The sequence below is a fragment of the Martes martes genome (genome assembly GCF_963455335.1).
Source record: "Martes martes genome assembly, chromosome: 8".
NCBI lineage: Eukaryota > Metazoa > Chordata > Mammalia > Carnivora > Mustelidae > Martes > Martes martes.
In genome coordinates this window covers 34,242,514-34,259,140 of record NC_137895.1, presented here as the reverse complement: position 1 = coordinate 34,259,140, position 16,627 = coordinate 34,242,514, and the positions used below count along the sequence as shown (strand labels likewise).

Genomic DNA, 16,627 nt, shown 5'->3' with positions numbered 1-16,627 from the left:
ACACCAAATTGTTATAATTTCTGAGCTTTGTGAAATGTACACACATTGCCTATCAATGAATATTTTTTAATCTTAAATGATACAAAATATAATATTAATATGTAAAAACAAAACCAAAAGTTTTAGTCACCAGTGGAATTATATTTTAAATGCTGTGATGTAGTCTGTTAACATATGTCTCTAGCAGACCAAACATATTTGGCCAAAAACATATTAATGGATATGGTGTGTGTACTACCTCCCCTATTTTGCTGCTGTATTCATTGTGATTTTTTAAATGTGACTAATATAGCAATAGGACAGTTATAAATAAAAGCCTTTTACTGAGATGGGAGTCAGTTGGAGTTCTGCTTCATCCACTTTCATAGATGCCAACAGTTTCATAAAAAAGAAATCATCATAATTTCTTACACTTCAGACACAATACTGACGCCACAAGCAGTCAACTGTACACATAGTCTCCTAGGAGATAACTTTTTCAGGAACTGTGAGACTACGTTAGAACACCATTCAATCACAGTACTCTATTTCCCTTTTGTCTCTGAAGTGGTGGTAACTCTATTAATCAATCTATTAATCCCTCTTGGAATGCGATGATTAATTATTACGCAATGCCTAAGTGCTGGCTGAAATGAAAGATAATCCAACTCAGGTGATACAAGAAAAATCAGTGTGGAAAACAAACATCATTTTTAACTTCATTTATTTGTAGCTTAAAATGTAATGCCATACAATCTTAACAATCACTTAAAAAAGGATTTATATTTGCATAAAACAGAAGCAAAACAGAAAGATATGAAATAAAATGCCATCTTGCTTCAAGTTTTCAAATCAGTACTTAGAGTACTAATATACATCTATATACATTGCAAGTATATATAAATATACTATGAGTAATCTTGAAACCACAATAAATATCAAGTAGGTTTTTAGGCACATGGCATAGGAAAATGCAGAATCTGCATAATTCTTGAGAGTGCTGAGTGACTCATTCTTAGATCATTTTCACACATATATTTTACACAAAATATACAACCATCGCGCACATGATCCCCAGTCACCTTTGAATCTAAACTGTCATCCAGCATTAGTGCCTCCTTATTCTTTGATACTATTGCTCTATACAGCTATTACATAAGAAAATATTTTGCAGTTTTCTTCAGTTAATTGCCTAAGAAGGTATCAATGCTACCAAAATAAGTACAGCCTATCTACACAATATATTCACGGAAGTGTGCTTAGAGGCACCAACTTACAGAACTGTTCATTGTAATACTGGGAGTTACCCTCAAGGCAAACGTAAATTTTAAGTTATGCCATTTTTGAATTGCCAATATTATTAAATCAGAAATTATTAGAAACTGAGGTAACACCTGTTTTTTTTTTTTTCTTTTGAGATAGAAATGCTTGAAAAAACACCAGAAGTATTTTTAAAAATTCTGACAAGCCTGGACCTCAGTCACTATAAGCTCTGTCTGCAACTCTTTCTGCGCAAATGTAAACCGAAGAATCCGAAGGGATGCTCTAGTTGAATGTACATGTACTTAGGATTAAAGATCACAGCCAAGGAACACCTGAGATCGCCCTCTGGTAAGTGAAGCCTAATGCTTCTCTTAGTAGAGCCAATGTTCATTGATAAAAATGAACCAAATAGAGCCCACTGATATTTTCCTCCCAGCTACAAGTCAGATTCTGGCATATCCGGCATATCTGCCATCAAGTACCCTATACCATATCGTCCATTGGGAGCAGTATCCAGAGTAGGTGATCCACTCTGTTTTCGGTAAATATTTTTACCAAAATTTGGAGATGACATCTCGCTGGATATCTTCCCATGAATGAGGCTTGCATCATCTCCCTCTAAGTTTACAGGCTCTTTCAGGACCCTTCCTCTCTTATAGGTCACAGATGCTAAATTACCAGAACTATTGTCTATTAGGTTGCAGTGACGAATGACAAAGACGGCTGGGACAGGGAGTATTGCCAGGACCATCAGCAAGATACAGACAACTAGTCCCCATGTTGGATAGCTCAGAAATTCTTCAGATGCCTGTGAAAGCAAAAAAAAAATATATATATATATATATATGTATATATATTATTGATATATAATATCTATGTATATTATATACATATATATTTTATATATATGTATATATATATTATTGACAATCTTGCTCTGTAAGTACATGAAAAAAATTATATTTGTCTCAGGTCTATAAGCAAAGAGTCTTGTGACATGCTCTGACCAACAGAATGCTGTGAAAGTGACATCAATCAACTTTAAAGGCGAGGCTTTACAGGCCTTATGAGTTCTGCCTCTATTCCGTGGGATGTTGCCCTGAGTCCATTATGCTAGGAAGAAGCCTAGAATGAAAGATTACATAGAGAGTGACCAGCCCTCTAAGTTCAGTCAACTGTAGGAGTTAGCTCAGGTAAAGCCTAGAAAAGAACGATCCAGTTCACCTGCAGAACGCTGAGAAATATAAATGAGCACTGCTCTCAGTCATTAAATTACATGGGCCACGCTGTCTTTCTAAAAATCTGAAAATCCAACACTTGAAGCACACCTCACCCCAAGGGCTATAGTAGGGGTTAACAGACTTGCTAATGCCCCAGTCATGATTTTAGTTGTTATATAGAGTTATTGACCATAGAACAGTTCAAGGTCAGAGATATCTCTGAAAAATAAGCATTCTGGAGGAATGGGGTGGCTGGGTGATGGACACTGGGGAGGGTATGTGCTATGATGAATGCTGTGAATTGTGTGAGACTGATGAATCACAGAGCTGTACCCTGAAACAAATAATACACTGTATGTTAATAAAAATAAATAATTTTTTAAAAATATAAGCATTCTGATTTTATAACAATTAATATGTGTCTTTATTATGATGTAGCTAATGCATCTTGAAAACAGAAATTGAAATCGTCATCGCTAATATATTTTCTTCAATATTTATTTCAGTTATGCCTTCATGGCTAATGCATATGTTCTTGTTATATAGTATCTAGGATATGATTTCATAAGTTTATATAGGAAAAATATTCCTGGTGGTTTGTGCAATATGTTTTCTAGGGTCAAAGGCCCCATAATTATTAGTTCATCTATGGTGACATAAACACAGCTACTTTGGTGAGAACCAAGTCCATGTTTCTCACATATTAAGAAAAAATCTTCAATCTGTAACAAAATCATACATGTCTGGGGCCAAACAAAATATAAATCTCCAGATCTTTGCATTAAAAACAACACCATTCATTAAGCAGCAAAATATAGTGTGAAGAAAGCAAAAGACCCCTAAAATAATATTTTACATATATTTTTCATCTAACTTCCTTATTTTCTATTTTACCTTATCTTCAATCCACGCATTATAGCCAGGAGGACTTAATCCCATATTCACAACACTGGCTATTAGCAGTGATAATAGCATTAGAGGAGAAATATATTTCCACATATAGTAGTAATATCTATTGGGAGCAAAGCCCAGCATATCTTTCAGGTCTTCCACAAATCTAAATAAAAAGAAAGCACTTAATTATGCCTCGAGTCAATTTTTCTATACCTTAAAAATGTGCATTATATCAACAGTTTGACAAGGGTTTAGCTAAGATACTCTACGACATTGTATACAGAATCAAAAAATCATATTGGGAGATGACTTATAAATTAAGAACACTTATAAAGTAAAATGTAAACAGTTAAGTATTGTGAATTTTGTTCAGTGAAAGCCCTCTTAAACCAATTCCTAAAGGGTGTCTGGGTGGCTCAGTGGGTTAAGTGCCTGCTTTCGGTTCAGGTCATGATCCCAGAGTCCTGGGATCGAGTCCTGCATCGGGCCGCCTGCTCAGCAGGAGGTCCTGCTTCTCCCCCTGCCCCTTCCCCACCTCTTGCATCTATGGTCTCTCTCACACAAAAAATAAAATCTTTAAACCAATTTCTGAAAAGCCTCCCACTGATGACTTTCTACTCTATAAACACAATATTTGCAATACATTAAAAATCCCTTGTGTCGGGGCGCCTGGGTGGCTCAGTCATTGGGCGTCTGCCTTGGGCTCAGGTCATGATCCCAGGGTGCTGGGATCAAGCCCTGCATCGGGCTCCCTGCTTGGTGGGAAGCCTGCTTCTCCGTCTCCCACTCCCCCTGCTTGTGTTCCCTCTCTTGCTGTGTCTCTCTCTGTCAAATAAATAAATAAATTCTTTTTAAAAAATTCCTTGTGTCTTTTTTTTTTTTTACTTAGCAATAATTACTTCAAGTCATCCAGTATCCAATCAGTGCTTACATAATGTAAACTTTCACTCCTTGTCATAGTCTGTTTGAATTGAAAGAAAGTCCACACACTGCAACTAACTGATGTATTTCTCAAACTCCTTGTTCATCTCTACGTTCCTTCCACATGTCTTTTTTGTTCCTTCCAATTTTTTTTTTGTTCAGTCGGCTGGACACTTTATACCATAGGAATCCCACAGTCTGGATTTTGCTATTACATCCACAGTGTTGCTTCACAAGCGCATCTGATCCTCCTACTTCTGTAGATTAGTACTTAGACCTAGTAACCGTTGGGCTTATGTTGTTGTTTTAAGTAAGGTTATTATGGTGTTATTTACATGAAATAAAGCTCACCCTTTCAGGTATATTACGTTAATGCTGACAAGGCATAGTCATTACATAGTGGTCTATACCCCCTCATTGTCTAGAGATGATCACCGTCCACCCACCAGTGCTTGCACCAATGTTCCAGTAGATTATTTGGTTGTGTAAAGACAGTTCTCTAGCAGAGACTTCCAAGAGAGCTCATATTAACTATATTTCCTAATTTCTTGTATGTTCATAATTGTCTGTCTCTGGTCACTATACTTGAACGTGGGAGTTGCTGGTTGAAAAGCCTGTGGCTTATATTTCTTTCCTTGAGAGTTATAAACATTTCTAACTACCTAATATTGTTACACAAAGTTTGTTGACTATCAGATTGTTCTCTCATAAATAATTTTGACTGTTTTGTTAGTTAGCATTTTTGCTTGGATGGCCTTTTTTCTTTTTTTTTTGCCTTTTTCTTTTTTCTTTCTTTCTTTCTTTTTTTTTTTTTGTCTTGAAATAAGAGCCTAGACTACATCCTGGTGTTGGCTTATGTCTATTTTACAAAGTGTATCGTGTGCCCTTTCAACATTCAGGTTGTCACTTATTTCAGGCAAGTTTTTCAACTACAGCATTTAGTATTGCTCTGGCCACTGTTTTTAGAGAACTTCACATGTGCAGTCACCTTTAACTCCTGTTCCTATTCCTTTTCTTAGCTCCTTTGTTATTTCTCCTCCTTTTTTAAGATTTTATTTATTTGAGAGAGAGGTAGATAGTGAGAGAGTGTGAGCAAGGGGGAATGGGAGAAGCAGACTCCCTGCTGAGCAGGAAGACTGAGGCGGGACTTGATCCCAGGACTCCGGGCTCACAACCTGAGCCCAAGGCAGACGCCCAACGACTGAGCCACCCAGGCGCCCCTGGTATTTCTTCTTAATTAAAAAAAGTATTTTTTGATTAAAAATTATTCCTCCTTTCTAGCTTCTAATTCTTGTGGAACTAGCCATTGTGCTTATTGTTGTTGTGTTTTTAATCTGATCATCATTTCCGAATATTAGTATTCACATTCTTATTCACATTTCCTGAGTTCTGTCACTTGTTTTCAAATCTTCCTTTTCTCTAATTCTCATATTTCTTGACTTTTAAACAACTGATATATGCTATTCTTTTTCTTCTTGAAAAATATTTTTCAACTCATTTTTGAAATATGGTTTTCCATCTATTTTGCTTGTGTGCTTTTGTTGTCTGCAGGGATCTATTCTGCTCCTTTCCTCTTTTCAAAAAAATTTTTTCTTAAGATTTGACCACATTCAAGGAAAATAAATTTTCCTGTATTTTTAGACACTAAGATATACAATAAAAAATGGCAGAGCAATTTTTTGGCATTTTCAAAAAAGAGATTTCTATCATGGAAGGTTATTGTTAGGCTCATAGGCAATGTATGCAGAGTACATTACCTCACATACAGTAGGAATTTAATAGGTGCACAGATAGTAGGAATTTAATAGATATCAGTTTAATAACTACCATTAGTAGTGGTATCACTTCTGCTGTTGTTAACTGTTATTATTTAGGGACATTAGCTACTAAAAAGAAATAATTTGTACTATGCCTATTGTAAATGACAAACTGTGTAAATGGAAATCTAAATTAGACCTTATTGATCCACAGATCAGTTCAATAATAATATCAAATTCCAACACAGTGCAGGTTAGGAGTTAGGGATATCTTGGTAGAGTATAGAGATACCTAATTTTGAAATTAATATCTAAATTACAATCCTGGCTCTATAACTAATACACTTGTTCTCCTGTACAAGCAAGGCCAATTTTCCACCTATAATATGGGTGATATTAGTTACCACAGGGTATTTTTATGAGGATTCAGATTTAATGTAGGTCAAATAGCTATTACTTCTATTGCCAGATAGTACATGATTATTAAAAGTAAGTCTCCCTCCCCTTCCTTGCCTGGAGCTTTTGACACTAATAAAAACATTCACCAACCTTGTCATGAAGCTCATTCAATACCAGTGACATTCTCTATGTTGTTTAAGAGAACTCTGGTCTCCATGCAACACATTCCTCCTTCACACAGACCTCTAATAAGCTTGCCAATCTTATTGCCTTAGTCCATATATGTTAACTAAAGACAACAATTTTAAAAAATATTGTACAAAACCTCCAGTAACATTTTTCTTCTGAGATTACTCTAATGCCTCATTTCACTCCAAGTATATATACTTTTCACATCAAGCAGGTGTGTAATTTAGAGGTTTAGGTATCTAGTTGTTCAAGTAATGACTCCACATGAACATGAAGTTTGTGCATACTAAATGCCACACATGCCTCAGAGCAGGATAGATCATTTCCCAAAACTGACCTGCTACATAGGATGTTATGCAGCATAATAAAATAAGACATTATGTATCATAATAAAATAAAATTCCTCCCATAAAACAGATTAGCAAAGTAATTAGGAAGGCAGGCTTTAAAGTTAAGCAGAGACAGGGTTCATAAATCCCAGGTGTGCCTCTGACTTGATGAGCAAGTCACACGGGGTGTCTCATAAGCCTGAGAAATGTGAAATATGGACAATAATAATAACCTAAAACAATTTAACAAGGTTTTTGGAGCATAGCCATTACTCACTAGATCCTGGAAGTTACTATTTGATAACAAGGATTAAATCAAAGCTCCAGAATCCTAGATTATATTGCCATCTGCACAATTCTATCTAATCACCTAATAGGGGAATATACTTTATTAAAAAGGATTGAACAAAGAAGAGCATACAAAAGATTTGATTTTGTTGTGAAGATTTTTTCCCTCTAGTCATTTACCTCCTCTTCTAAATGAAAAAGATATTAACAATTGGTCTTCCCAATATAGAGATGAAAAATGAATGCCTAAAAGCAAATATACTTACTTATCTATGCCATAAACAAAGGATACAGCAATATTCTCCAAAATAACTACAATTAGCAGAGGCAGTGTAGCAGAATAATCATCAAACATTGTAACGAAGTAATTTCCAGAGCGTTGCACAAATATCAGGCCGATACAAAATGCCAGAAGACAACAGATAACTGTACAAAAGAAATAGATGAAAAAATTAAGTTTTTATTCAGTCCAGTCTTTTAAATTTAATTATGAGTTATTATATGCAATCATTGTGGTCTTCACTTTTATTACTTGTAATGATGAAAACAGGCAACACCTTTCCTGATACTATGCAATATAATACATTGGGAGTTTCCTGGATTTAGCCCCATATTTACTATGAATCCACTGTAAGAGAGTGACCTTTGACCAGCTACTATTACTGTAATACCTTAAAGAGATTTCTGGGATCCATATAATATTCCCATATTTATATCAGACTCTGTTCTCTCACACACTTTAGTAGAGAAGCTTTCAAAAATAAAAGATTAGGGGTGTCTGGGTGGCTTAGTTGTTGGGCATCTGCCTTTGGTTCAGGTCATGATCCCAGGGTTCTGGGATTGAGCCCCATATCGGGCTCCTTGCTTAGCAGGAAGCCTGCTTTGCCCTCTCCCGCTCCCCCTGTTTGTGTTCCCTCTCTCGCCTTGTCTCTCTCTGTCAAATAAATAAGTAAAATGTTTTTTTTTAAATAAATAAATACAAAATACAAAATGACTGTGTTCCATTTCTCAGCCACCTTCAAGCAGAGATATAAAAGTAGCGGAGCAGGTACTGGCTGTTGGGAGGGGAGAAAACAGACATCCTTGGGTTCAATCACGTGGCGGTTCCCTAATAGTCTCCGTAAGTATGGGTTAAGTGAAGTTATCACCTCCATCTCTTAAGCACAATGCTAGTAGTATGAGTTGCATCATACATAAATGGATGTTATACATAAACATACAATGTAGAGAAGGAAAAGTAACAGTTACTTGGAGTCTGTCACATGTGGAAATATTTAAATGCTTGTCCCAGTATATTGCACGTGAAGTCTCAGGATAGAAGCAGCAGGGCTTGAACCATAGGCTTGTGTTATGTTCACTCTCGCCTACTTACACTGTGGCACATGGTGAACATGAAGAAAGCATATTCTAGGTGGCACAGATAGTAAGAGATTTGCTGGAGATTTGAGAGTAAAAGGTTGTTAAGTAAGTTACTTTATCTAAGTCCTACTGTACTATCAAAGAAGAAAGCACATCTGGCCAGGGTGATGGGGGAACGTTTCATTACAGCGAAATATGACTTTAAGTATAGGCATGATCCCAGAAGACAGATAATGGGAAAAGAGAGGACATTCCCCTTTGCTCTGACCAAACAGGTTCTCCAGTGGGGTTCACCAAATACTACCTTGTGTGTTTTTTCCCACTATGCTGTCGCTGTTCCCTTACTTTTGCAAGCCCTATTATTATAGGAGGGTTTAGATATGGGGCAAAGATGAGGAAAGCAGCAAAGATGTTATGTAGTACACACATCAGGCGGGATACTGGTAGCCTTGCATTCAATAGGAACTTCAGAAGTGGAGACTGCCTTTTTGGGAAGAAGATAAGGAAGTTTCTCATTTATGTCCTGCTGAGTAGAGGATATTAAGACATAAGTATTCAACAAACTGCTGAAATTGTTTTACACATACATGGACAAACTTAGCAGAGTGGTAATTAATAAAGATATGTATTTTGAAGGTTATTTACATAAAATTTACATAAATTTACATAAAATATATTTACATTTATTTATTTAGTAATTTATTACTAAATCTTTCAGAGCTAAAAATAGAACTTTGAGGAGCTATATACTACTGCCTAGCATTCAATATCATAAAGATATAGATACAGATATAGAAATATTTCCCAATTTGTTTTTGCATCACTTGCCAACACTATGCCTGCACTCTGGTCTGGCTGGCTTCCTTAGCTGTTCCCTTTATCTTTGCTTATATATGTTAAACTAAAGCTATTACTAAAGCTCTCCTCTGACCTCTGCAAGACTCTTCCCCTTTCCAATTCAACTGCCATCCTGTTCACTGATAGTTCCATCACATATTCAGATGACCCTCACAGCATCTTAATTCCTGTAACATGTTAAATCGCTACTATGCCATCTATCAGTATATTACATAGTGTAAGTCTTATGTACCAGATTCGGTTTTATTATCAGTACTATTATTTTTGGAGACAAGGCTCTCCTATATCTCTATCTCTTTTATAATTTCTCTTATAATCTTCAAAAGCAAGGGTGGTGCAATACAAAACGGGAACTTCATTTTTTTTTTTTTTAAGATTTTATTTATTTGACAGAGAGAGAGAGAGAGCACAAGCAGGGGGAGCGGCAGGCTGTGGGAGAGGGAGAAGTAGGCTCCCCTGCAGAGCAGGGAGCCTAAAGTGGGGCTTGATCCCAGAACTCTGGGATCATGGCCCAAGCTAAAGGCAGTCACCCAACCAACTGAGCCACGCAGGAGCCCCCCAAACTGGTACTTTAATAATTGCTTCCAGATTGGACTTATAATAACTGTCAATATGGATTATTTTATTTTCTTTCCTACTTAGAGATATTAACTACTAGTAGGCTACAAGAGCTATTTTATATGACAACTGAACTTGGGTTTATCAATTTCAATGATGCACTTTTTGGAAAAGGAATATTGCATCTGAACTTTTAAAAATAATTACTTGTTTCATTTACAAAAGTAGATATGAACATTCTGTGACTTCATTCTATTCATGATAGATTCATGATAGTGACATTACTATTAATAAAAAATAATATAAGTCATCACCAAAAAATAATACAGTCTACCTTGAATCTATCATTTGCATTGTATATAACATAGAAATAAAATAAGAAATAATAATAATACATATTAATAACTGGGCATTAACAAAACACTTTCCATTTCCATCTGTGACCTCTCACCAAGAGAAAATGGCCTGTATCAGTTCAATGAGAAGTCAAATACTTAAAAACTCACCAGTAAGAATTTCTTTTCTCACTTTGAAAGTGTCCACAACAGGCGTGATGATCCCTTCAATGGTTCCAAACATGCTGCCAAGCCCTAGATTTACCAGCATGAGGAAGAACATCACTGACCAGAAGGGGGAGGCAGGGAAATGTGTCATGGCTTCTGTAAAGGCAATGAAAGCTAAACCAGTCCCTTGAACAGCCTGTAAATTACACAAAACAGCAACATTAGTACTGAGCAATATTAAGGGATGGCCATATATATCAGTTACAGAGGGGAGGGAATACTCAGAACAATGCTTGGCAGTTACTGGAAATAGACTGATATCATGCTGTCTCCTGAGAAACTGCCTCTAAAGAAAGGTTGCTTGTGTTATTTCATAAAAACAACAGAGACCAGAATTTAAAAAGGAAAAAAACAAAAACTTTAAAGGCTAAGTTAATAAGTAAATTTTTCTTCACTGAATTCAAAATTTTTATGATAGCTCCATCCATAACTTCCTGCACGTGAGTCTTTATGTTTTGTCTTATGTATAGTGTACGCTATCTTACTGCAAGTGATCAACGGTCGATTTCTCCATTATATTTCCCTTTTTGGCAATAGAGCAAAAGGGCAACAACCAATACAGTAACACTTATTAATGTTCACCTGCTTCATGTTTATTAAAGTAAATTAAAATAAAATTTTTTTAGCTAAAGAAAAGGAGTTAACCGTGACTCCTCAAACATAAATATTAAAATGGCTAAATATCAGTTATGTGTCCGAATAATTGTGCAATATATAAATGATAGTCATAATTTAAATTTTGTATTAAAGATCAGACTAGGGATGCCTGGGTGGCTTAGTCGGTTAAGCGGCTACCTTCGGCTCGTGTCATGATCCCAGCATCCTGGGATCAAGTCCCATATCCGGCTCCTTGCTCGGCAAAGAGCCTGCTTCTCCCTCTGCCTCTGCCTGCCACTCTGCCTGCCTGTCCACTAGCTCCCTCTCTCTCTCTCTCTCTCTCTGACAAATAAATAAATAAATAAATCTTAAAAAAAAAAAAAAAAGATCAGACCAGGAAAAGTATCAGACTAATTTCATTTTCTATGACAAAAATCAATTTATATTCGTATTTTACATTTTTGCAGCTGAATCAGTAAGAAGGCTTTTTAAAGTAAAGCAAATATTTATAATTTAAGTACATTCTTTTGATTTCTCTCATTTTTTCCTCTTTACTTGTTTGTTCTGTTCCTTAAATTCACCACATGTTAACTAACTGGAATTGAAATAAAAACTTTAAAAGTATGTTCTCTGAAATAAAAAAATGTGAATTTTGAAACAGCATAAACTTCCACCAGCATTTGAAAGGTCATTTTCCTAAAAGAAGTCTTCTGGATAATGCGTATTTTACCCGAGTGATAATTACTGTATTGCTTAAACAGAGGCTACTCACTTTATTTAGCTCATCCTCGATTTGACAGGAATTGAGATGAAGAGCAGGAAATTCTTCTTCTTTCACTTTTTGAATGATGTCATAAACTAAATGATAATCTTCTGCAGTAATGGATGAAAGGTTGATATGATGAGGAATAATATCCTTACTAATATTGCCCATTTTCAAAAATTTTACGATCATTTTGGAATTTCTGAAAAATAGAACAACATAATGAATGAACATCTATGGGTCCGGGGAGGGGGGTCATACTTTTTATATAATTATACCATCAAAAGCTAAAGGAAATTAATATCCATACTCTGCTATGCATTTCTCATTTATGACATTTGCTTTAAAGCCCAGAACTGCAAACACCACCAATGTTGCCAGGACGGATGTAAAAAAATTAATGAAGGACACCAGAACAGCATCAAAGTGGCAGTTGTTGTCTCTTTTGTTGTAGCTTGAAAAGGCGATGACGCCACCAAATCCCAGACCTAAGGCAAAGAACACCTGAGTAGCAGCTTCTCTCCAGACCTTGGGTTCCAGCATCATTTCAAGCTGTTTAAAATTAAACATAATAGAAGTCAGCTGCAAAATAGTACTTCAGAAAAATCTATACGGAATTAGTTCTACTGTCTAAATATATCATAATGATATTTATGCACCCAAAGTTTATTTAAACTGGGGGAATAATCCATTCTTAGTAAAAATAACAAAGTTTTCACTTAATAGTGAGACAAGAAATATGAGTAAGAAAAACTAAAGACAATCGTGTAGATGGAGATTTTTCTCAAATGGAGACTTTCTACTTCTATAGGAATTTTTAAGTTATCTTTAAGACAAATCAAAAGGACTATTTTAAAATTAACTATCTTCAAATCATTTCCCATTTAAGTCTTTGTTTTCTTTCCAAAGCAAAATAAGTTAATTACCAATAAAATCTAATTATTTACCTAACAACCTAAGTTTTGTGTTTTCTGGGGGTAGTCTAATAGTCAAGGCAGATAATAAGCAGATTATAAGCTTGGGAGAGTTGACTATTTGTACTTCGCATATTCACATATGTATTAGGCATTCCTTTCAATAGTTTTCTGAAAGCTTTTTCTTTGAAAATTGAAGCACTTCAACTACATCATCTCTAAGACCCTTTTGGAGTCAAACATCTACAGTTCTGAACCTGTGCTGAACATATATCTCAGGGAACTATGCTTTACTTCTTGGACAATTATCACTGTACATAATCCAACTCTTTAAACGGAACAATTAATATTAGCCATATCTGACCCAGATGTCAGTAAACAGGTTTGATTTGAGTAAGTAAGTGTTTAAATTGGCATTTTATCTCTTTTTACTATTGCAACAAGATTGTCTTCACTGGGGGCAATGTCAAATGTGGCTAAGAAGATGAGTTCCACAGTTTCCGATCCTGAGTCTGCCATTTAATTATCTGTAAATGGTGTAATCTCGGATAAGGGGCAGCTCTCCCTGAGTTTCAGCTTCTTCAACTGAAGATGGGCACTCCCAAGCCATATGGCACTCTATCGCATTCTCTACCACACTCTAAGTGCTCAATAATTGTTGATGTATATGGACTGTACTGGTAGGAACACTGATAACCACTTTGTATGGATTATTTCATTTAGTCTTCAAAACAATCAATGAAATTTGTTGCTACCATTATCTGAATCTTAAAAAGGTTAAGTAACCTGCTTAAAGTTACACAACAGTTCTGGGGTAGAGAAGGAAATATGAACCAAAGTGGACTCCAAAATGCACATTTTCTCAAATGTTAGGATTTTTTTTGTTCAAATTTAGTTACTAGGATTTAATTATTTCTGTTACTAGTTACTAGGATATATTGCCCAATTTCAGTTCAATTTATCAATTTTAGTGACTATTACCGACATAGAATATAATAGAATATTATATAATATTATAATAGTGTTATTATAGGCAGACATCAAACATAATCACAACTGTATTTATAATTTCTTAAAATTTAACTGAAATATGCATACTGTTTGTTGATCGCGTTGCTACATTACCATTCTATCATTAATACTGATCTCAAATACACTCAACTATCTATCACTACTTTAACCACTAGATGGCAGGCAACACCCATTTACTAAAGACATTACTCGGCTTCTTTCCAATTTGGGAACTAAATCTCCATTTGCTTTTGGGGATAGTTTGTGTGCTTTACTCTCTCTCTTGGACAAACAATGTAAATTAAAAAGTAATTGATAACTTATCATTATTATGACCTAACACAGAATTTTATCTATAGTCCATGAAAAGTGAGCTGAGGAACGAATTAACTTTAATAGTGATTCCTAGTCCCAAGTTAAAATTTCAATAATGCCACAGTTTTAAATATGGAGCCATGTAAAAGTGTCATATCAAAGTAGCTGAATCCTAAGATAGCTATTTAAATCAAATATTTAGAATTATGTCACAAGCAATTGCCAACTTATATAAGGTGATATTCCGGAAGTTCATACCAAAGCTGGTTGTTTTAAAATCAGCAATCTTTTAGATATTACAATATAAATATTTTTCATCCATAAATATGGCCCATTTGAAGCCAATTTAAATTCCAATGCAAGCTGAAGTCTATATATCTTAACTAGCTATTCACTGAGGAGTTTCAACAACTCTAAAGGCTAACCAGGACTTTTGAATTAGTCAAGAAAATCAGATACCAGTGGTGGCATTTTTGCTACTAGAGAATGAACGCTAAGCTGAAACCTGATACCCAAAGAACACAGCCTCTTTTACATAGTATCCAGGCAGCTGCTAGGAGTGACGAAGAATTCCAGGAAAGCTAATTTCTGCCCAAATCCCACAGCACGATGCTGGCTGCACATTCACCCTTCAGGTAACTTCCAGTTTTCTGAACTAATTTTGAAATCTTATCTTTATAACTCCATGTCTGCCTATAATAGTGTTAGTGAACTAATGAGGTGTTAACTTCATTTCAGTGAGTAACTAAATGTATCTATACCTCAAAACTTGTTTTTGTTTCCAGCCAAATCACTATACCAAGTCCAGGAGGACTGATTAATAAGCAGGTTCAAGGTGCCCAGCATTGAGTTCAGCTCTAAGATGGATGAGAGAACATAAACTCTGAACCTTTTGTGGAGCCTAATGAGAACTTTTCTGAATTGTATATGCATTTACAAAGATTACAAAACTTCCGAAACTCATCACTGTAATTATTATTCTAGGAGGCACAAAACCTCAAAACAAGAACATGGATATTCTCTGAGACAGGATTTAGAGTACAGAAGCCTTCTTAGCCTGGGTTCATGGCTCTTAGGCGTTCTGTCAACCTTCTGAGACATTAAACAAATTAATACGTTCATCATGTTTCTCTGGTAAGAAGATCTTATTATCGTTTTTTTTTCAAAGGGGTCAGTTACTAAAAGTTAAGAACCACTGACATTGAGAAGGAAGCAGAGGAAAGATGGAAAAGTCCTGGGGCTCCTGGGTGGCTCAGTCAGTTAAGTGTCCAACTCTTGATTTGGGCTCACGTCATGATCTCAGGGTTGTGGGACTAAGCATCATGGCGGGCTCCCTGCTCAGCGCTGAGTAGGCTTGTCCCTCACCCTCTGCTACCCCCGCCCCCAGCTCATGTTCTCTCACTCCCTCTCAAATAAATAAAATCAATCAATCAATCAAAAAAAAATCTTTTTTAAAAAGATGGAAAAGTCCTAAAATTTATCAATGTAAAAAATCAGAAGTTAATTTACTATAAAAGGAATTTTTAAAGTTCACATAGTGACTGTCTCACTCTAGAACTAAAATGGGGACATTTAAAATTGGAAATGGATGGATATAATTATGGATATTTAAAAGCCCTGGTTTTTCTAGGCTGGTTAACATAACAGCTATAATTTAAGAGGCTAGTATACATATGTTAGAACGATTATGCTTTAAATCTAACTGTGGGAACATTTGAACAGTAAACAATGCTTTTATGATCATAACCCTTAAACAGAAATGCAGTACATACCTTAGGGGTAAACATGTGGCGGATGCCATCAATTGAACCATTTAAAAGGAGTGCTCTGATTAGGAAGCATATAAGTACCACATATGGGAACAGAGAACTAAAGTACATGATCTACAAAGAAAAAAAAATAGTAAATATAGGTGAGACACACTAACAACTGTATTCCTTTCGATAGTTAAGATTATGTTTTATTCTATATTTTGACAGTCTCTGTTTTCATAGCATGACTAATAGTACTATTAATATGTTGTATGGCCATCATATTAGAGTGGCTTATTAGTCTAAATGGAATGTGACTTATTTAAGATCTTATTTAAGATATAATGAGAAATAGGGAACCTCTGTTACTTACACTGCTTTAAAATAGTCCACAGGTATGATGTAACTTGAACAGTGTTTATATCTTATAGTTCACAAAACAAGCAAAATTTAAGAGAAATAATGGTTACTTTCTCCCTAATTCGTACTTTTGTTTTAGGTAACAGCAACAGCCAAAAAAAAAAAAAAAAAGAGAGTCCTTTTTTTTTCATTAATCAAAATTCCATTATAATTCTGTAAAACTTCTGGAGTAGAGAGCGGCCCCTGTTAAGACTCCTAAGACTCTGAATAATTAACAATGTCAAGATTTAACTTCCTGCTTCACAAGTGTTCATGCTCAAAGTTGCGGGAACGTTTATC

The 16,627-nt window shown here is 35.4% G+C and overlaps 1 protein-coding gene across 1 annotated transcript in view; it reads right to left on the bottom strand.

The window, feature by feature from the left end:
* Positions 1-694: 694 nt before the first annotated feature.
* Positions 695-16,627, bottom strand: part of SLC6A15 (solute carrier family 6 member 15) — a 43,264-nt gene continuing 27,331 nt past the window's right edge. Inside the window, exons 6-12 of the mRNA XM_080812200.1 lie at positions 15,950-16,060; positions 12,248-12,489; positions 11,947-12,139; positions 10,521-10,713; positions 7,506-7,665; positions 3,357-3,519; positions 695-2,050 (exon numbers count right to left, since the gene is read on the bottom strand). Of these exons, the coding sequence (XP_080668326.1) occupies positions 1,679-2,050; positions 3,357-3,519; positions 7,506-7,665; positions 10,521-10,713; positions 11,947-12,139; positions 12,248-12,489; positions 15,950-16,060 (1,434 nt within the window). The 3' untranslated portion in view covers positions 695-1,678. The remainder of the gene's footprint in view (positions 2,051-3,356; positions 3,520-7,505; positions 7,666-10,520; positions 10,714-11,946; positions 12,140-12,247; positions 12,490-15,949; positions 16,061-16,627) is intronic.